The 22,021-nt window shown below is 40.2% G+C and overlaps 1 protein-coding gene across 1 annotated transcript; it reads right to left on the minus strand.

Annotated features, from left to right (window-relative positions):
• Positions 1-14,283: 14,283 nt before the first annotated feature.
• Positions 14,284-21,982, minus strand: eif3d (eukaryotic translation initiation factor 3, subunit D). Its single transcript, XM_026933416.3, has 15 exons — positions 21,848-21,982; positions 20,399-20,524; positions 19,662-19,707; positions 19,435-19,571; positions 19,090-19,248; positions 18,685-18,806; positions 18,304-18,436; positions 17,328-17,475; positions 17,106-17,236; positions 16,864-16,949; positions 16,492-16,621; positions 16,201-16,343; positions 15,818-16,010; positions 14,692-14,785; positions 14,284-14,415 (listed from the first exon to the last, which is right to left on the minus strand). The coding sequence occupies exons 2-15, from the start codon at positions 20,519-20,521 to the stop codon at positions 14,402-14,404; spliced, it is 1,659 nt and encodes a 552-aa protein (XP_026789217.1). The 5' UTR covers positions 20,522-20,524; positions 21,848-21,982; the 3' UTR covers positions 14,284-14,401.
• Positions 21,983-22,021: the final 39 nt, after the last annotated feature.

Consider the following 22,021-nt stretch of genomic DNA (forward strand, 5'->3'; position numbering starts at 1 on the left):
AATAGCATAGAGATAAATATAGGCAAAATATTTCAGTAAATTAATTTGACAATTTAGGGTCAAAATAAAAAAAAAATTGTCATGCATCACACATTTTTCTTTCTCATCTTCTCCATCTTGTCCTGGTTCTCTACCTTTTGAGGAGGAAATTTCACATAATGAGCTTTTTTATTTGAATTTATCATGATCCTTTCAGTCAAAAAAGCACTGCTATGCTTTGCTGCATTGTCACTAATTGCTAACATTCAATGCAGTTGATATTGAGGCTTGAGTAACTTACCATCCTATGCTGTAGCAAACAAAGTTCCTTTTCTCCATGCAGTCTCTGTTCTCCAAGACCTCAGTACCAGGTATTAAGGCCCCACAACGAAAAGCCGGGGCAGGGCATGAAGGCTGGTTGACCAGGCTCCCCAAAGGCTCCCAGTTCACCCAGAACCATGAGCCGTCTATAAAGCGCAGACCTGTCCAGACACTGGTCATCTGATTGCTCAAGCTCCTGTTTACCGCAAAAAAATCAGTCTCTGTGGATAAGCTTATGAGGTCAGTGTAGATTGTTCGGCAGTATCTCAGTGCCTCGTCCCAGGTCTTCAACTCTTGCACCAGGATGATCTGCGGATCCCATGCGTAGCAGAAGAAACTCAGACGTTCTGTGCAGTTATAAGTCAACCAGTTACCTGTTGTAAGGATGGCTACGCAGTGCTTACTGTCTAAGTGGCTTGGCTCTTCATATTGCCAAGACGTAAAATGTACTAGACTTTCATCAGACCACTGAGTAAACTGAAGTGCCTTTGGACTCTTGCTAAGACCAATCCAGCTTTGTCCATTAAGGTACATCACCGTAGCATTGACGAATCCACGAAGCTCACTTTTTGACTCAAAGGAGATCAGATCTACAAATCTGGTCCTGCAGTACGTCTGAGCATCAACCCAGGACAGATTTATGTTCACGAAGATGTAACTTTTAAGGAACAGACATGTTGCTGCTCCTAGCAGAGAAGCCAGAAGGAGGACAGAGTAAGCACTCTTCATCTCTTGCTCTGGTGCTTGTGAACGCTGCATTGACGAAACCTCTGGGCATGAAATCATTTAAGAAAGCGGGTAGACAAATCCATGCAAATTCAAGCTGCAAAGCTTCGCATGTTCTTCAGAGGAAATGAACCATGCAAAGTTTTTGCAAGGGCCAAATGCATATCACTGAGAGTTGTTTCACATTTTCCATTTCTATCACCTGCACAGGCTTCCATTCAGCCTGGTCAAACATGAGAGAGTATGAGATTAGTATGAAATGAAATCTCAGGTGTGAGGTGTACTGTGGTGGAGGAGCTGGATTGGTACTGGTGTAGTGTTGTCATGGTGATGATAAACAAATTCCCCTTTTGCACACCACGTAAGCCAGTTTTTTGTTTACGTGATGTAATGAAGAGTAGCATGAAAGATCGTGGTTCACTCTAAAGGAAAACAACTTCAACTCTTAACTTAAGGCAAAACGCTATAGATAGAAATGACAAATTTGGTCACGTTTTTCACATTTTTGAATAAATCGCATGGCTGCTCTTAAACCGTAGTATTAAAAATATCAATTATCAGTCAATATATTAATTTTCTTTATGAACTTTATTAATCACACTAACTACAATAAAAAAATGATGATTTCTAAATAGTTTTTCTCAAAATTGTTTTTCTTTCTATATTCAGAACCGAAAATTACTGTTTCTAGATGGCCTGCATTTCTGAAATTTTACATTCGTTACTAATCCCTTGTCGGAAATTAAATATTAGATATTACAGAGGAATTTCCCTTAATGTTTATAGTTGGCTTTACATTTGTTGGATTTTATACTGAAATAAAATATCATCATGGGGAATTGCATTTTCTTTATTTTGTTGGAAAATAAAATGATTTTCCAACAAAATCTTTCTGTATAACTCTTTCTCTTGAGAGCATCTTCACCATGAAATAAGTATTTTCTTTCCAACAACACGGAAAAACTCGACTTTTGGTTTTATTAAGTATGCAAATTTAATTCAACAAAGCCTGATTTGCACGAATAAGTGTACATTTTTTAAAAAGTTCCAATGCAAAAAAAAATACTTGTAATAATATCAGTGATCAACTTGTAAAGATTATTGTGTTAAAATAAATTACTCTAGTGTCTCACCTTAAATAGCTGGAAAACACAAATTGAGCTTTGAAGAGAAGCGTAAATGGTTGAAGCAGCACAAATTATGGGGTTGAGGGAAAGAGCGTGAATAAAGATGGAGAAAGTGGAGAGAGAAGAAAGAAGAAGTCAGGGAAGAGGAGCGAGAGAGTTTCGGATGAATAAGGCTTAGACAGCCAGATTAGCTTTTAGCTCGGTAATGCCCTCCGTCTGTGGAGTGGAGGCAGAGAACACACTTAACATTCAGGGCTGCACATCAAACACTCTCAACCAGTCAGCGATACACGGCATAGATACACCGCCTCCTGGTGCAGAGAGGGAAAAAAAAAGAGATGGAGGATGTGGGGGTGACAAAGAGAAGAAGAAAGAGAGAAAAAAGGTTAGATAACGAAGAGTTATGAGTTTAGTGCGATGCATCAGCGCTGTATGTTGTGATGTTATGATGCGGAGCTCCAAGAGAACTCTTATCAGCCTTACAAGCTCCATCCATCCCTGAAGTGCAAAATTTACTAACACATCCTACAACAACACACTGCTCCAAGTGCACCACACACACCAATTTCACTCGTCTGAATTGCTTCTAAGTGTATGCAGGGCCATATCTGTTGCACACGTCACACGCCTGAGACCTTGAGAGCTCAGCTTAGCTCTGGGGCTTATCTGAATGGGAGCATGTGTAGATGTTATTTACTTCATGGGAATCAATAAGGGACGGGAGCTGGGATGTGGTTTAAGTGGGAAGTTATCGGATGGTGGTGGCACCTCATCATGGAACCCAAGGACATATCTCAAATGACACTGGCTTAGTGCAATAATTCTTGGTTAAAAATACCCCTGGAAGGGTGATGTTCCAATCAGATGGTGGAATGGATTTTCGGGTAGCATTTCTGTGTTATTATTTGGAAGGCAGCCACTTTTTGAGGCCTTATTTTGGCCAAATTTCAGTATAAGCAATCCCATAATTGTGTTTGAAAAATTCCATGGACCAAACTGTCACTTCAGATGAGGACTACATGAAATGACAAGCTTGTCCTGTAACTAGCTAACGCTCATATTTGTGTTTGTAGATGCCAGCTAGCTTTTATAGCTAAATTGCTAGGCACTAACTAGCTAGCTAGCCTTAGTGCCTCACTGTGCTATATTATACATGCGGTATGGTTGTGTAAAATGTTTCTATGTGGAACCTTTTCTGAACAAACAATCCTATGTTGTATGTTTCCTCACATAAACTTTGAAGTTATCCCCTAAAAAAGCCCAAACAGACATTAGACCATGTTTTTTCTTATATCTGTAACATTTCTAACACACTTTATCCTGAATATTGAATTAGGACAGAGCAAACACTTAAATCTGCACTATTGATTTATAGTTCACTGAGTAAATAAAGCTAGCTAGCAAATTAGTGGCTTGTAAGTTAGCCATGAAAAAAACTAGCTATATGTTTATATTGCCATGCTTTCTATTAACCAGCTAATGAAATGCTTTCTCAGAGGTTACTGAATGTAGCTAGCTTTTGCAACTAACTTGCTAGTCATTAGCTTGCTAGCTAGTCTTACTTAGTCTTACTTACTAGTTACTTAGTGAACTTTAGTATAGTTGTGCTCAGTATCAAAAAACAGTTGCTGTTACACTCTTAGAATGAAGGATTCTCAAAGTTCTTTTGACACTTAAGAGTCCATAGTTTCCTAAGTGTTTAGGAAGTGGAACCTTTATGTGGAACCTTTTCTGAAAGGGACACTTTCTGTTGTAAGGATCCACATAGAACCTTTAAGCGGGAAACCTTAGATGGAAGCTTCTTCCCTGTATCTCTAACATTTCTAAGACATTCGATCTTGAATATTGAATTAGAACAGAGAAAACAATAAGCTCTTTAAAGCTGAGGTACAGTTTGCTGAGTAACTAAAGCTAAGCTTAGAGGCTAACAACAACAAAAAACTAGCTATGTAACCTTTGAGTTAGCATTATATTAGCTGGTTAATAGAAACCACAGCGTTACTTCTGCCACCTACAAACACAAGTGTTAGCTAGATACAAGACGAGCTTTTCATTCATAAATATAGTCCTCATTTGGAGTGACAGTTTGGTCCAGTTTGGATTGCTAACTCTGAGAAAGATATGATATTTTGATATAAACTACATGAGAACTTCATTCAAATCCTGAACGATTATACAATAAAATGTTTTACAGTACACAAGTATTGACAATATAATAGCATTGTAGTGGGTGTGGCCTAAAACATTAAATACAAACCCACCACGATGCTCCTAGAAACACTGAAAAAGAACCCAGAGGTAGAAATTCCAGCAGTCTCAGCAATGTGTGTAAATTCTGACTCTAATAGCTAATCAGATCACTCAAGTTGATAACCGGTAAGTAAAAACCTCACACTCTCCAGTCTCAACCAGATGCCCTGTGAACCATTCTGGCAAGCGTTCTAAAAAATGAGTGTTCCTCCTATTCGTATCTGTGTATGTATTTGTTTAGAACTCATTATCTGTTCATTCTGAATAATGTATTCGTATTCTGTGTGTATGTGCCAGCACAGCAGAGCCCTAATCAAAGGGGTTGGCAGAGGCAAAGGGTCGTGACTGACTGGCATGTTTGTCCATGCTGCTGTCCAACGCTCCAATCACACACATCCCAAACATCATTAGACAGCTTACAGCAGCTCTGGGACACTAGCAGCAAACTCACTGCTGGCAAACACCACTCTGTCTCATTCTGTGCCTAAAGTAGATGGCTTAACACAGTGAATTTTACTGCATGGACATTTTGATGCATTCAGTAGTCTAATGGGCTTATGTTTACAACATGAAAAGTCTGCTCCTGTTGTATTCACAACTTGTGCGGTGGTTACATTGTTCTTAGCAAAGTTACAACACAGTCAACAAGGAAAAAGCTGAGGCTGACGTTGTTATTGTTTCACTTCATTTGGTTTTTCCACAGAATTTATTTGCCTTGCCACTTGCCACAGCAGGTAGAGTTACCGCCTCACAGCTGCAGGGTCCCAATTCGATCCTGGGCTCAGGTTACTGTGTGTGCTACGTTTTGCATGTTCTCCTCAGTTCTTCAGTTTCCTTCCACCTCTCAAAAAAAAAAAACATGCTAGTAGGTGGATAGGTATGTTAAATTTCCCCTATGTGTGAATTTGTGTACATGGTGACCTGCGATGGACTAACATCCCATGCAGGCTGTAATCCTGCCATGCACCCAGTAATGCTGGGATAGACTCAGGAGCCACAGTGATATTGATATAAAAGTAGTTACTAAAGATGAATGAATGAATGAATGAAATGCAGATGTAAAAGATGACAGGGAGGCATGTTGGTTCCTCGTTGAAGCTTGAGTGTACAATCAGCCATATTCAGTACAACAAGCTCTACCTTGGCGGTTCTTGGTCTGCAGGAAAATACCTACTCTGGAGCAGGAAGTAAAATAGTCTCTGGAACCACAGCCCTGGAACTACAATTGCAATGATTCCTCTTTTGCAAACACACCTAAAATTGCTAAATCCTTGAAAAAGGTTCCTTTGTTGTAAATGCAAATGTGCACCAAATGTAAACTCCTAAAAAAAAATAGCCATTATTGCACCAGTTTAGAGATGATTGAGCCATTTTACAGCACAGTGGTTCCCTCTGAAAAACTCAAATCAAAGTGGATGGAGAACAACATCCAACAACAAAAATACTACAGACCAAACGTTCTCTGGTTTGTCCCTCTGGGATGAGTAGACCTTTCTGGTCTATTTGGGGCAAAACAGCTTGAAAATGCCTTTTACCCGTATTGTTCACTTTCTTGCCCTAAATCGTTCTGTGTAAGTTCGGGCTGCAGAGCATGAATGAGGCACCTGCTGCTGACTGGCCTAGTTTAGGAGGCACTTCTGCACCATAGCCAACAGCAAAGTCAACCAGAAGGAAGGAGAAGACACAGGGAGGTGTAAGAACTGAAGAAAAGAGATGAGAGATGAAAGCCAGCAAAAAAGCAATAAAGGCAACAGAGGGGCCAAAGAAAGAAAGAAAGAAGTAATAATAATCGCAAGGCGTAAAATAAATGTTCATGAGCTTGGAGCTCAGAGGCTTTTAGATGAGTTATGCTGGAATGTTTCAGTACCACAGCGCTCACTCTGAGATTTTGGAACCAAAATGAAAAGCTCTCTATAAATCAAGTTTATTATTATCGTTATAAACTGAAGCACTGCTTTATGAAGCCTCCATTTAGGCGAGATCGCACTTCTAGAGCTAGTGTGAGTGTTCTCCTGTCTAACTGTATAACACACCAAATACTTTGTTGCATCTCTGTTCGATCTTAGTTTTCATAATAAAACACCTGATCGCCCATACTTGGCCTTATTTAGTGTTATACCACAGCGCTGTTCAAATGTCGAATCTGATTGGTCAGAAGATGTTTATTAGTTTTCTATAACAACAGCTTGGACAGTAGTGCTGTTATTGGAAAATCAATTACATCAACTTCCTTACTTATTAAACCAGCAGAGAATACCACAGTCTCCTTCTCTTTAAACTCCAATATGGTTCTATCACTTCTCTCTTCTAAATCTTCCATATCCCCCCTTTCTTCTTCCTATCTTTCTTGCTTTGGTTCCAAGGACAGTTTAAAAATAAAGCGTGTCGAGCCCTGTTGGGAAGGCAGATATTGGATGCATGCAGGAGTGACACACTTCTCTGAGAGGAGTGAGGACCGGAGGAGAAGAAATGAGAGGAAAACAAGGAAGAAAGAGAGTGGGTGGAGAATGTACTTAACGAAGGTGGTCTATGGGTGAAGAGGTAGTTCAGACAAAAATCAAATTCACGCTCTTTACCGCTTGCAAACCAAATCAAATCCAGTTACACAGTCAAGACTTTGGTGACTTTGGTGTCCAAAGTTTGTCTTTAGTTTAGCACCTGAGCTGTGAAACTAAAGCTTATCAGCTTATATGAACCATATACTGTACAACACTCTGTGGGATGGTATACCTCAAGGCTTCATCTTTTGTCCATTTTTGTTTTAGTTTTTGGACTTCTCAGGGTACATTCACATTGTTTGTTCCATAGGAAACAAGAACGTACCTAAATGTATAGCTCAAGGATCAGTAATTTGTAGCCTTTTGTTTTTAGTTTTTTAAAAATATATAAAATCAAATATGCAAGTCAAATTAGGATCATATATTTAATCATAGTTGAACATAAACATTGTGTCTTCTAACATCCTTCTTTGAGTCTAAAACCACATATAATAATTCTATTTAAGGTCATCGAACAAACTGCCACTGTCTGAGGCGAGTGTTTTATGATTTAGACATTTCCATGATGCGAAAATGGAGGCTGCAAGCTTCTCTTACTTTTAGCAACACTTAACCTTATTGCAAAACTAAGTAAACAAACTTCAGACATGAAAAATGTCTTGACTGAATGATTATGGTTGAGGTAAAGGGGTTATTGTTTCTATTAGGAATAGATACACCAGGAAATGTTTGAGTTGTTGGCAGAGACTTTGAGTAACTACAGCAATTTTAGGAACTAAACCAGAGCTGACTGATGTCACAGCAGTTTTTGTGATATTGAGCCTAACTGAAAAAAGCCAAATCTATCTAAAAAGAAGGGAATAAAACAATAATGTTAGCGCTTATAGTACCTTAAGGTTATTTGTGGAATTAATTAGCACATGGATGTCAGTATTAATACACCATGAATAAAGCTTGTTTAAATGTTTATTAAATAATGAATTACTGCATTAACCAATATTTATATCTTCAGTGACTGAAAATAAGTGTGAAAATAAGTATCAGTAGGTGTAAATCTAGGACCCCAACATTAAGCTGCACTTAAATTCTGCCAGTTAACAACCAAGAACATAGTTAAGGCATAAGTTCATATTGTTAATCCATCATGGATGGATGAAAAATTAGTCACTGCTGGTGATGCAAACAGCAGATGACATCTGTTATATATGACACATTAAGTAGGATGTTCACAGTTTATTAATGTTAACTAAGGCAAATAAATAAATAAATAAATTAATAAATACAAGGCGAAAAAAAATAATAATGCAATGTAACATATAACTAGCTAGAACTTGTTATCCAAGTGTCGAACAACACTGATTTACTGAAAAGAAAAAAATATTTTGGTTTAGGAAGATTGGATGGCGACCATGTTTTCAAAAAAAAAAAAAAAAAAAAAGATTAATGTGATATGTGAACAAGAACGAATTAACGAACCAAAAAGACAATAAAACCAAAAATGCAACAACAAAACCAAAATCACATCAAATCAGAAACCAAAACGAAAAACACAACAGCAAATTCACAAATGTAATAACATAAAAGCTAAACAAATGGGAAGGCTAACTAGATAACAGATTGAAAAACGTTTTTTCTTGTCTTATGTCGTGTCCAATCAGTAACACATATGTGATTTTTAATTACATTTTTAAGAACCTCCCCTTTCGATTTCGACTTCACGTGGCTGTGTTTCTAAATTTGCCCTCGTGTTTCCGAATTCGCTGTCGTGTTTTGGTTTTGTCATTGAACTTTTGGTTTGGTAATATGTTTTGCACTTACGGGCCACCATAAATGTCACATAATAAAATTCTGGTCTCTGTTAATCTTTTCCTTACGAAAACATCAGGTAACAATTACTGGCAACAGGTTTGAGTAATGTTGCCTCAAAAGGTTGTGTCATGGCATTACGCTGCAGTCTAAACTGGCAAATGTGCCTTTAGTTTATTGATTGAGAGTTTGAATTTCAAGAGCAATATCCCTGGCTTGCTTTCATTGCCTTCTCTTTTCCCCAACAGAATGATGTCATCAGAAATACTGTAAGAACTGCAGTAAGAGAATGATTTTGTTTATCAGTCTCTGCTCTGCACAGTTTAAATGTTCCACCTGCTCACATGAAGGACTTGATCATTAGCTGATGAGTTGAATCAGATGTGTTTGTAGGCAAACATTACATGGCAGGGGTTTTCCTAGCTCGGTCTCCTGGTTCCTGTTCCTTCTGTCTCTGCTTGGTGTGCATTTGAAAAGCACATCCGTCTTCTTACCAGCGTCTTCGGATTTCTGCTTTTCACTGGACACACACTAATTACACACTCAGTGAGAATTCTCCACAGGGCTAAGATTTAATCACAGCAGTTTCTATAATTCTATACTATATAATTCAATGTACTATGAAATGGTATACCTCAAGGTTCCATCGGTTGTCCACTTTTGTTTTTTTTTCTTCGTTTTTGTCACTCTTGTACCTTTCAGAACACCTTCTCATTGTTTGTCGCTTGGGGAACATAAAAGCACCTGTACAATCCTCTTTTCTTCCCCTGACAGTACATATCATGATTTTCCAAACCAGGCTTTCCTGCTCTTTCTATAACACACCCAACTCATATACTGATCTAATTAACAAACCCTTCCAGAGGCGGTATCCCAAACACTTCTTATTGTTTAATAGATATTAGCAGAATTCATTTCAATAAGTAATAGTCATCGAGAAAACTTAAAAGAACATGTAATAACAGACAGGAACCATGTACACTCTGTCTCTGTCTAACAGAGAGGAGTCGCTAGGTATGAGACCATAAGTACACATAGACACAGTACACATACAATTAGACACTGTTTAAATCACCACGGTGGATTATGGGTAATATATACATGGCTCATGTTTCATGAAAAATAACACAGTTGAAAATCACTATCATTAGGGATGTTTCTTGTGTAAAATGGCTGACCCCGACTTCTAGTGAGAATGAAACATGAAGGAGCTAAACTGTAAGAACTCGGCTCATATTTCTAAGAAATTCCCATATTTGCTTTGTGTGGCTTTCTTATGTATGTAATTATGTGCCTAAATGAGGATCACTGGATCAATCACCTCTCCAGGGTGATGGGAAAATTAATAGGGCTTATAATTATTGGCTTTAAATACAAATACATTTAATTTAATTATTGAAATTCAATAACAGTCAACAAGTACGTTATATTTGTATTGAAATTGAATAAACTGTGAATAATTTGCTAGTTAGCTGATGCTAACTTCTTTGTGGCAAATGACACAAGCTAAAAAAACTGCCTTAAAAACATGTAGCCTTAAAAGCTGTCTCGACCAAGTTTGCTAGCATTTTACTTTTTTTTTTTTTTTACTGATTTTGTTGCATTTCTGTGAAATTCTTTGGTATTTAATGTTAATATTTTACACATTTAAAGGATAAATTAATTGAAAAACAAAAACAAAAATTCCATTTCTTCTTGCCAAAAGCAATAAATAAAAAAAAAAGAAAAAAGAATCTAAAAGCCACATTTGAATGGTTTTAGTGGTCCATGAATGCAGTTACTTTTTCAGATGGCCCTTTAGGCTGAAACTATTGTACATCTCTCTCTGATGATTTCTGTAGTGTTCCAGACCAAATCATATCTACTGCGTTCTGTTTTTGAACCTCAGCGGCTTGCCATTGCTGACCCTGTTCTGTCCTTCATGTCCCTCTCTGTCTCTCTCCTCCGTCTCCCCATCCCTCCCTCTCTGTTCTGCACACAGACGATGGGAACAGTGAGAGAATCAATATGTTTTCAATTTGCAGCAGCGACTTGCTCTCACGAATTCTAATAAGGGGTATAAATATATATGTGTATGTATGTATATGTGTGTGTGTGTGTGTGTGTGTGTGTGTCTGAGTGAGTGAAAGAGATAAGTTTCATGATGTTTCCTTATAAACTCTCAGCCATTTCCAGCAATCATCTGTTAAGCGGTGAAAAACTCTTTAAAAATGATTGTGTTCGGATTTCTCAAGACATTTCTCATGTCATCCCTTCATCTGATAAAGTACCTATAAATCACCTGCCTAAGGCAGTTTCAAAGCTGCTGGATTTACTTCAAAACTCAAAAAAAAAAAAAAAGAAAAAGAAGAATCTGCCCAGGCTTAGAGTGTATAGAGTGTACACTACTTCCTACACTACTTCCTAAGAGCTTGCCTTACATTTGCTAAGAGTCTAATCATCTCTACATGAGCATGATGTGTTTATTTTTTCCCCATAATATTACACCTTAAGTGTTTTATAACTGTGGCTTCAACTTAACTGGTCATATACGACCTCTCCTTAAATGTGTATAGAAACATTATGAAGAAACATGTAGTGCCTGATGTTGTAGCCTATTTGATGGTGTGTGTTCTGAGATGCTTTTCTGCTCAGCATGGTTGTAAAGAGTGGTTATTTGAGTTACTGTAGTCTTCCTGTCAGCTGAAGAGTCTGGCTGTTCTCCTTTTACCTTTACATCAGCAAGGCAGAACTGCAGCTCCACATCTGCTGGAGGTTTTTTTTATTTAAAAATTTTTTTTTTAATGCACTGTTCTGTGTAAACACGAGAGATCTCAGAAGTTTCCGAAATACTCAAACCAGCCTGTCTGGCACCAATAACAGACTACAGTCTGTAATTTTATACCTACAAGTAGGTTCGCCTAATTAAAAGGTCAGAATAGTGTGTGAGAGAGAATAAATATGTATGCAGGCGATATGAGAAAGGCAAGTATGTACAGTACAGTGTGTAGTGTTATAAGGTGGGAAGGTGTGAATGCGTGATCAGGGGTCAGTGTTGTTTTCCGTGTGTGTGTTGGCGGCGGTGAGGCTGTGGGATGTTGGCGGCAGCGGACAACAGCAAGGAGCCATACAGATGTGCTGACTGCTCAGTTTCCATGGGAACCACCCCATCCCCCCCTTTCTTCTTCATCCTCCCTTTCTACGTGGAGCATCAATGAAAGCCTCACTTGCTCTCTTTGGTGTCTTTGTGTGTATGTGTGTTTATGTGTGTGTGTGTGTGTGTGTGTGTGTGTTCCTCATCACTCAACTTTTCTGCCCGCCTGTAGTGCAAGGATGAAGGCATGTGCTTGGTTAACTGTTAAGCATGACTGCTTTGCCTGATGCAAGCCATAAAATGATTTGAAATGAATTTACCAGGCGCCATTGTCTGGGTTTTTATGTCATGCAGAACAATGTGTACATGTGTGTGTCGAAACACACATATGTGTACTCAAGGTACATGTGGAAATGGTGTTGGCCGTGGAAGTGTTCTTGAAGGAGGGGCATTTATCATGTATTTAATCAGACGAAGGCAGAAGGAGAGAGCTGGGAGGTGGGGCGAGAAGGGTGTGTGTGTGTGTGTGTGTGTGTGTGTGTTATCAAACTGAGTGGCTCCTTCCTACACACACTAAATCAATATTTGTAGACTTTCAGCATGTGCAGGATGGAAGTGCTTGCATGCTCTAGAAGGATAGATAGTAGCATCCATACTAAGGATGGAAAAAAAAGAAAAGATACCAGACTTCCAACCCTCTGACTTTTGCTATCATTTGCTTGACAAAGAACGACTGCCGAGAGCCTCTTTTGCAGTGCTGCCACGGATCAAACCCCATCCTCCAGGCAAAATCCTTCTCCACCCCTGCACTCCTTCTATTCCGGAGTAGCCGAGCCCGCGGGCTCCGGGCCTGATCAGTATTCTGGGGGTAGCATCGTCTGCCTCTTCGCTTTATTGCACTATTTTTAACCTGCTCCCTCCTTAACCTTGACCACGGTGATTGAGAGAGGGGAAGGATGAAACGGGAGGGGTGTGACGGATGATATTAAAGCCGAGGAATAAAGGTGGACGATGAATAAAAGGAAAAAAAAGATGAGAGGGGGAGTGGAGGAGGGGTTCGCAGCGCCGATATGAAATGCTTGTGGGAAGCATGATGATGAGCTGCATCGTTTCTTAGCTCACAGAAAGGCTGTAGGTTTGACCAGCGTCCCAGCTCTCGCACTGGATCTCTAACATGCTTCGCTGATTCAACACACGTCCTCCACCTCAATCAGCGCTCGAGTATGAGGTTCAAATGGGTGTCATAAAGGGCTGACAATGGAAAACTAGCAACGCTAGTCTGCATTGCATCTATCATAGGCTACAGCAGGCACAGGCTCACTGAAACTGGACTGGATGAAGATTGGAGATGCTTTTCTGCTCACCACGGTTGCAAATGGTGGTTATGAACTGGAGGCAATTTAAGACACATTTACTGCAAAGAGCGTGGTACAGTAGGTATTGTTATCCTCAGTTCCCACAGTTCCCAGTGTAGTTTGCATGTTCTCCCCACGGGTTTCCTCCTGAAAACAAGCCAGTAGGTGAACTGACTTTGCTAAATTGCCAATAAACTTGTGAATGTTTGAGTGCATGATGTCCTGTGATGAACCAGGTTTTCCCAGGGTAGGCTCCGGATCCAGTGTGACCCTGACTGGATAAAGCATTTACTGATGAATGAGTGAATGATTTATAGGAAAAAACTCCTGATTTGTATATTTTTAAAACTTAATCTGCTATTTTATATAGTTACTATGCAAGTACGGTATTACTGAGCTAATCAATGTCATTTGACGCAAGTGTGTGATGTTACACTGGTGACTATATTATCCGTACAGCTCCTTTACAAAACTAAAGCCAACTTTGGCCACCAAACATCTTGGCTGATTGACTACATTCAGGGTAAATTTGACTTTCTGCCAAACTATCCTTTAAAGAAATTACACCCGTTATGAATTACAGCTGTGATATTCTGACAGATAAAACCTGAATGGTTCTTGTTTAAGTACATCTGAAAGCTACAGAAAGCATTTCTTGATAAAACATTTTCACCACCATCATTTTACAGATAAACATTCTGATGATTTCTATAAAATTTCTAATGGCCTGGGTATACAAAGATTCTGCTCCTGTTCATCCAGGAATCTTTTCTTTGCTCTCCTGGTCTGTCCACAACATCTATAAAAAGACTCAGGAAACACTTATGATTGCATTACATAAATGTATTTATCTTTAGCATGGAGTAACCAGAAATGTGTGATAAAAAATTACAGCTTGCTGTAGCTTACTCAGACAACTGATTATTTTATAAGAAAGGCTGAAACACTTGGTTATTTCTATTTTACGTCTTTTCTCCAAAGCTGGTCCCACACTGCCCTCATGTGGACAATCTACAGTGTGTATGTGACAGGCGGGTAAAACAACCAACAATACTCAATGCTAATACAATTAGTCTGCTTCCTAAATGCCTACTTCACAACCGTACAATGCAGTTAGGGCTGAAATGAAAGCAGAGACAGACATAGAATATTGCTCAATCTTTTAATAAGCCTGGTTTAATTAATCTTTATCTGCATTATTAAAACAGATACAGCCGAGACGGTGCCGACTTGTTTGGTCTCATTCCTCCAATTTCATCCAACTCTTCAGTTCTCCTCATCTGAAAGATAAACACAGAAACACATGCATGAGTAAACAGGTTTTAGTAGAAAATTTAAAAAATTATACATGAAGGAACCAACTACTAACTACCAACTTTCTACAACAAATTTCTGCCCACCATTACAACTATTTATAAACAGGTTTTAAAAACATAATCAGGCTTCACTTCACTGACGTCCACAACATTACATCACGTATCCATCAGTGCTCTCTCTCACTGGTCTTAAACACGGATAACAAAGCTAGCTTTTCACTACAGTTTTTGCCATCATACCTTCATCATCCTCATCTTCATCCTCCTCTTCCTCATCCTCGTCTTCGTCGGTGCTGAAGGTTCCGTCGGGGAGGCTGTAGATGCGGATCACTTGCTGTGAACACAAACGGAGAATGCATCAGGGATTTAGACTAGATTGCTGTTATATCAGCTTCGTGGTGTTATGAGAAAGGTGTCATCTTTTAGAGAGCCTTTACAGACATGGAGAAATTTCTGTACTTAGAATTTCTATCAAGTCCTTAATTCATAGTCCTGCATATCACGATAACAGATTATCCTTAAGAGAGCTTCAGACTCATGTATAGGGAAATGTATAGTGAAAATAATGAACAATTACTATTTAAAAAAAAATAAAAAATCTGTTTAAGATTTGTAATAGTTTGGCCAAGAATCTAATTAACACAAAATACCCTTTAACTCAAATATAAATGAACAGCTAAGTCATGTTTAGTGTCCAAAGTTTGCTTGAGTTAGTTAAGCCAATTTTTTCTGCTATTTCATAAAACTATGCAAAAGTGGTATTATTGGCCCAAATTGTGTCATGATGCAAGTGTGTGTTAGGCATGGAGTAGTCTCAGCCTCACACGCTCTGATATCTTTTGTACACTTTTTTTTCCCTGCCATAACCTTCAGACTGCAATCTGATTGGCTCCCCACTCTTCTGTGGTGAACATCACAACACAGTCAGCTTTCTGGAGAAAGATATAGTCACTGGATTAAAAGAGCTCACAGAATCCTGTCTTTAAGAGTTTTCTGGGAAGCAGTTAGTGGTGAGTAGATGAGAGACTTGCGTGTTTGCTGCCAGTTGCCATGCCATGTCAGTGAAATCGCCTGCTGCTATGAAAGTAGGTGGTTCCTGATGGCATTTGGTGGCAAAATATACCAGACCCTCTGAGAAGCAGGAAATGTAACCTTTGGCCAAACAACTGTTTTATGGTTATTTTACTGCTTTAGCAGTATTAGAATAATCCTCCGAAATGGTGTACATTTTGTTCTTTATCTTCTCCAAACAAGTTTTTCGGTGTTCGGAATTGAGACAAAGCAAAATTGAAAAACTGGCTGTCCCCGAGGACCAGTTTGGAGGAAACACACTGTGGTGAGGTTTGTGTGTGTTGTAGCTGCTCACCTTGTTGGGGTCTTTGAGGATGAGGTACTTGCCCTCATCCAGTTTGCGGCAGATGTCGATGACGCAGCGCAGGATGCCCCATGCATTCTCCATGCTCAGGTTGATCTGGCTTGCAAACTCATTGGGCTTGAACTGCTGCGTGCCCAGGATCACATGACGCGCAGAGTCCTTTACATGGTAGCGGGACACGTAACTGTGGTGCACACAAAATGGGATTTTTAGTGCTTTGATGCTGTGAGCCTGATTTACCAGATTTTAGGCCTGCAGTTTGTGCTTAAGTGTCAGAACTGGGTGGATATGAAAAAATGAGGCACAAGATAAATGTGTGTTTGTGCGCGCACATGTACAAATGGAAAACACAAATGGAACATGTGTATTCTCACCCCAGTTTGAGGTACTCTGAGCCGGCCAGCAGGGCACAGCAGGTCCAGCGTGCCAGTTTGTAGCTGTTGTTCTTCAGCTCTGTGGCTAACACGGCTCCTCTCTGAGAGTCCAGCTTCTGACGCCAGTCCACTCCGTTACAATACTGCACAAACATCAACCATTTCAGTGTGACGTACACACTCACGTACACACTCACGTACACACTCACGTACACACTCACGTACACACTCACGTACACACTCACGTTCTGGGAGGGGAAAAAAAAAAGATGCCCTCATTCTCATTCTTACCCGCGAGTCCCACTCATTGAGAGCTTTGATGTTGATGAAGGAGAGCTCTCCGTTTGCTCCGGTCATCACACCATCATGCTCACAGCGCACAATCAGATCAATATCCTCCCCAAGTTTCCACCTCCGGTACCTACACACACACACACACACACACAGTCAATATCCTCTCCACACCTCCAGTGTCAGGAGCTCAATATATTATGAAACAGAACTGCACAAAATCTCCATAGACACCAGAAAAAGAATTGCCTCCACTCAGGAAATGCACATGCTGTCAAAATACAAATTGAAAATGGCCTGCATTTGCATACTGGAAAGTGTTTGAATCCAATATTTTGAATGTAACTGTGAATGGGTCAGGTTAGATCTCACCTGTATGCTACAGATGCCACCTCACTCTTATCCATATCCTCCTCTATGAACGGGTTTGAGTTCGGGAACTTGTGCCTCTCTCCTCCCTAAAGACAACACCACACACATTTAATGCATCTCAGAAGGTTTTGAAATACCTGACACACATCTGTCTAGTGTGAAGGCTGATCTCTGCGCTACAGTTTGGGTGAGCAGCAGCGCACTGAGATGTGGCTGTGTAAAACAGAGCTGTGGTTCAGTACCATGCGCAGGCACTGCTGGCTGAAATTGTGGTTGATGTAAGTGGCCTCCATGGCCAGGTTTCGAGGGGAGTTCAGGGAGTTTCCTTCCTCCTGAGGGGGTTCGTTTGCTGTTTCGCTGACCGTGAGCAGATCTGATGGAGACAGACACATTCTCTATTTTCACTGGAGAAGCTCTGGTGTAGCATCTGGCTGCCGTAAGTATGAGATTCTTAGAGCACTCACCAAAGTCGGAGTTGTCTCTCTTGTCGAAGAAGAGCTTGTTTCCGACACGCTGCACGATGATGTCCCAGGAGTTCACTGAGCGTGTGCAGCACATCAGCGTGGCCAGGATGGCATCAGTGGCAAAGACATTCCCCTGAGTCTTAGCCAGCTAACAAGAGACAGATTTATGATGGATGTTTAATGCAGTGATTGGATCATTCAGGGTTCTCTCACTGTGTATTGCAGCAGCAGAAACGAAATTAAAGCTACTTTGCCACTTTTTAAACAGAAAAATAGTTATGGCCATAGCACAACGAGGTTGTTTGCCTTCAATCTGGAGACAGCAAAGATGATCTCACTTCATGCTTTTCTGAAAAGCTGAACTTAAAACAAACAAACAAACAAAAAAACACCCTAAGCCTCCAGGACAAGTAGAAAAGAGAAAACGAAAAACACACGTTTTGCAATTAAATTATTTAAGGCCACAATGAAGATCTGACAAAAACTGGTTCAACTTTGCCATTAACACAGTGTGTCCCAAAAGTCTCCACACATAGGGAAAATTAACACTTTTTAGCAAAATGTCTTCCAAAAGTTTTCATACTTTATATTTATGTTTATATTATACATATTTTTTCAGATAGCCTTTAAGAATGACTGACAAAAGAAGAACGTATTGAAATCATTCTCATGGCTGGATCAGGAAACTGTCGCAAGGTTTGCGAAGGACTTTAACAGGAAACACGGTAAGCACATCACACACAATAGTGCTGCAAATTTATTAGCCAATTCAAAAAAAACTGGAAGTGTTGCAAACCACCTGAGAAGTGAATGTCCACGAACATCGAGCGATGAAGGCACAACCGCAGTGGTGCTGGTGTACACAGTCCCCTGTGTGTGGAGACTTTAGGGACCCCCCTTTTTTTTTTTTTTTTTTTTTTTTATCAAAATGCAATCCTAAACATTTATGGCGTCCCAGCTGGAGTATTAACATTACCTTACGGATGACAGGGTCATCGGTGGTGGTGACGGTGTGGAAGATCCTTTTAATGCTCTTTAGAGGTTTCTCATTGCGGGTGGTGATGCGATCGAATGCTTTATCGTAGTACTCCAGGGCACCACAGCACTCACTGCACCGGAGAGAGAGAGAGAGATACCAGAATATCAGTAAACACAACCTGGGTGTGGTCTGAAATACAGAATTTACCAGTTCATCTGCCTTAAACCATCACAAGAAGAAAGTGTTCTACTTCCTGGGATTGCACCAGGTTTATTTACAGCCACACGTGAGGCAGGGATTTAAACGGCAGTTTGACACCGAGCTTTAGAGCGCTGTTGTTGGCCAGAGAGGCCACGATGGGTCTGTGTGTTCACTCACATGTCTACAGGATCAGCCACCTCCATGTATCTCATCTTCATGAGGCGAGGAAAGTCCATCTCTTCCTTTACCTCCCAGTCACTGCGCACCTCCACTGACGAATCCCTGGGCTTTAGCTGTGCCTGCCACAGCCACGACAGGACATGTGATACTTAATAACCACTAATGAGCACTAATATATCATCTGCTGAACATCTGGCAACAAGTCCAAGTAGCCCAGTAATTAATAACACTGACTGACAGAGTTTATGATACAGAGCTAACATCATCAATCACCTTCTATTCATCAACAAACAATAAAATTAAACAGAAAGCCTGGACCATCAGCCTGGATCCGCTTCATCACTGTCAAGGTAAAGCTCAATAACTGATGACCACGGCTACAAGAGTGAGCAGCGAGCGTACCTGTGACTTCTGGTCCCACTTCTGACGAACTCCAAACTGCTTCTGGAACTTCTTCTGCAGGCGCATGCGGTCTCTCTCCTTCTGTTTGGCACTCTTAGGGAGAGTCTGCAGGTTGAACTGCGTGAGATTCCTGCGGTCCTTATCCCGACGCAGGTTCCTCTGTAAACACACCACAGCAGAAATAAGATTTTTGGGGCTTTGAATAATCCTTGATATAAACTGAAATTTAAAACCATTTGAAAAAACACACACAATATTGTCACAATGTGCAAATCCTAATTAGCGAGATCAACTTTTCACGTCACGTTTTTCGCACTGAGACAAGTTTCAGGCTGCGCCGTGTACCTGGGCGAAGCGCATGCGGTTCCTCTGGTAGGCCGATTTCTGGGTTTTGGCCGTGTCCACCAGCTGGAAGCTAGCTTCATCCTCCTCATGGAAATAAGCGTACTGACTTCCTCCTCCGAACTGGGACGAGTACTTATCTGCCAGGAAGATGGAAAAGACAGTGATCCACTAAATGCATTAACGGAACTACATCAGCTCAAGTCTATTTGACTTGGTCATGAGCTTACTTGTGTATCTTTTATCCTGGTAGGTCGCTCCAGTCCAGTCTGCCACCTATGAACACAAGAAAATAAGATGATACAGAAAAGAGGAAACCTAATTCACAGACCTGATTCGACTGATTAAAAGCTTGTTATTATCTAGTCACCTCAGTCGTGTGTGTTAAAGAAGGACTAAAATAGGACAGGGTTTATTGTTATAAGAAAATCGATGATGGCATGGTGTTCTGACGCAAATCAGAGTTATGCTTTCCACCTGGAAGTTAATTATTTTCCAATGACAGCAAATCCCGAGGTGCATCAATCTGCCAATGATTGCATATTAATTAAAGAATGACAAATTATACTTTTTTTTTTTAATCCCATACTGTCTGTTACAAAGCTTTGACACTGGAGACTCCTTCAAAAAATGTTAAACAAATGTCTCCTTACAGATAGTTTCCATATACAATATGATGTTTTTCTTTTGCTAAATAACATGTTTTCACAGAATAGCTGTTTATTATTAGGCTTAGATTACATAACATCCACCATACCGCTCCCTGTGAATTAACTGTTACTATAGAAACTACAAGAAACGAATTAATGTACACCCGTGATTAGTCTTGCAGCTGGAACTACTGTCAGAGCTGCTGTTATAGAAAATGAATCAACACCTTCAATCAGATCTGAGGATTAAACAGCACTGTAGTATAAGGGATGATGCATGCATGATCATTTGGGATGAGCAGTGAGAGAGAAGTGACCTTGCCCAGACGGTCTCCTTTGCTGAAGGGCTGGTACGGCATGTCCTTAAACTTCTCAGGAACAGCGCAGGGACCCCATCCTGAGGGGTTGTCCTGAATCACCGGGGCCAGGAACTTCGCCATGGTCTTCTCACACACACACACACACACACACACACACACACACACACACACACACACACACACAGAGAGAGAGAGAGAGAGAGAGAGGAGAGAGAGAGAGAGAGCAAAAACACAGGCTGTTCAATTACAAACATCAGAGTTCATCTCATCCTGTATCTCTAAATCTTACTGATGTAGTCAGAGATCCGCGAGATGACGAGGGTGATGGCGTTGACGGTGGTATTAGCATGGAAGCTGAAGTTTCAGAAGAACTAAAGGACTAAAGCGCCACTGTATCACTAAATCTCTACTGCATCACGCTCTTTAGGTAGAGATTGATGCTGGAGAGATTTACTGATGCAGTGGCGCTTTTTCTTTAGGTAGAAAGTGATGCAGCGGCACTTTATTCCTCATCTGTACTTTCGGCTGAAACAGCTTCTGAAACTTCAGCTTCCATGCCATCACCCTCGTCATCTCTCAGATCACCGACTACCCCAGTGATGGCTAAATCCCTCTGGCATCACTATCGGGTAATGGAATGGCATTATGGGTAATGTAGGAATCTGTTACATGTCCATGACACCACTGAAAATCATGTTACTGAGAAAGATTAATATGCAGGATGGAGTTTTCATTTAAAGGTTGCTGCAGTGTGTAGGGCTCAGACTCAAATCAGCACTGCTCTCTTCACACTAGTGTGCACTTTTACTGCACATCAGCTTGCGCAGTGGACTAGTCATCACTGACTACACAGCATCGCAGATTAGAACAAGACCCCTTTAACCCACAGTCTGTGAACACAGAGCCAAACGCACTAAGTAGGGTACAAAACAGTGCCCTAAGTAGTGTCCTAAATGATCTATTTGGGATTCTGCAGCTCCCTCCAAACAGTGTGAGGTTGAAAAGCTGCTATAGCTGTTACATACTGCTTAACAGCTTTGGATAAAGTTTAAAACCTGTTATAAAAGCTTTATAACATGCATATAAACGATGTCTTAAGCTTATTTTTATTTATTTATACAGCCACTTAACATTACACCCCGAACTACTCTGAGCTTCTATTTTCTTACCCGAATTTTACCCCAAAACACGCTCAAAACATTAGACTTAATACTTTTGCTTATTATTTACAGAAAGCTGCAAATACGCTCGTGATATTACTCAGCATTTACTTGCCGTATTAGCATTAGCAGCTAACAAGAATCATGGAGTATTATGAAATGCTAAGACGCTAAATCTACACAATAGCCTCACGAAATAACAGCTCAAGAAACGAGAAAATAACAATGTTCATTTGATTTAAGATGCGATTCAAAATAAAGCAGATGTTTAAGGATTGATTAATACCTGTTCACCCCAGTGAAAATTTTCCAGTCGCTCTTCAGACGCCGGCGGAAATAGGAACGCGTCAAACTAACGCAAAGCGAGTTGAACTTCCGGTTACAATATTTCGATTTTTTTTTTCAACTCAAAGACAGCTGGTTCTAACTGAAATATCTTTAAAAATGAAATTGCGTGCTG

This window comes from Pangasianodon hypophthalmus, chromosome 2 (genome assembly GCF_027358585.1).
Source record: "Pangasianodon hypophthalmus isolate fPanHyp1 chromosome 2, fPanHyp1.pri, whole genome shotgun sequence".
NCBI lineage: Eukaryota > Metazoa > Chordata > Actinopteri > Siluriformes > Pangasiidae > Pangasianodon > Pangasianodon hypophthalmus.

Excerpts from the sequence above, each read along its gene's own strand:
- eif3d (XM_026933416.3), bottom strand. The coding sequence starts at position 20,521 with ATGGCGAAGTTCCTGGCCCCGGTGATTCAGGACAACCCCTCAGGATGG. Across the intron at positions 19,708-20,398 it reads AAGGAGACCGTCTGGGCAAG|GTGGCAGACTGGACTGGAGC; the intron begins GTCACTTCTCTC and ends TTGTGTTCATAG. Across the intron at positions 14,786-15,817 it reads TCCTCAAAGACCCCAACAAG|CAAGTGATCCGCATCTACAG; the intron begins GTGAGCAGCTAC and ends TTGTGTTCACAG.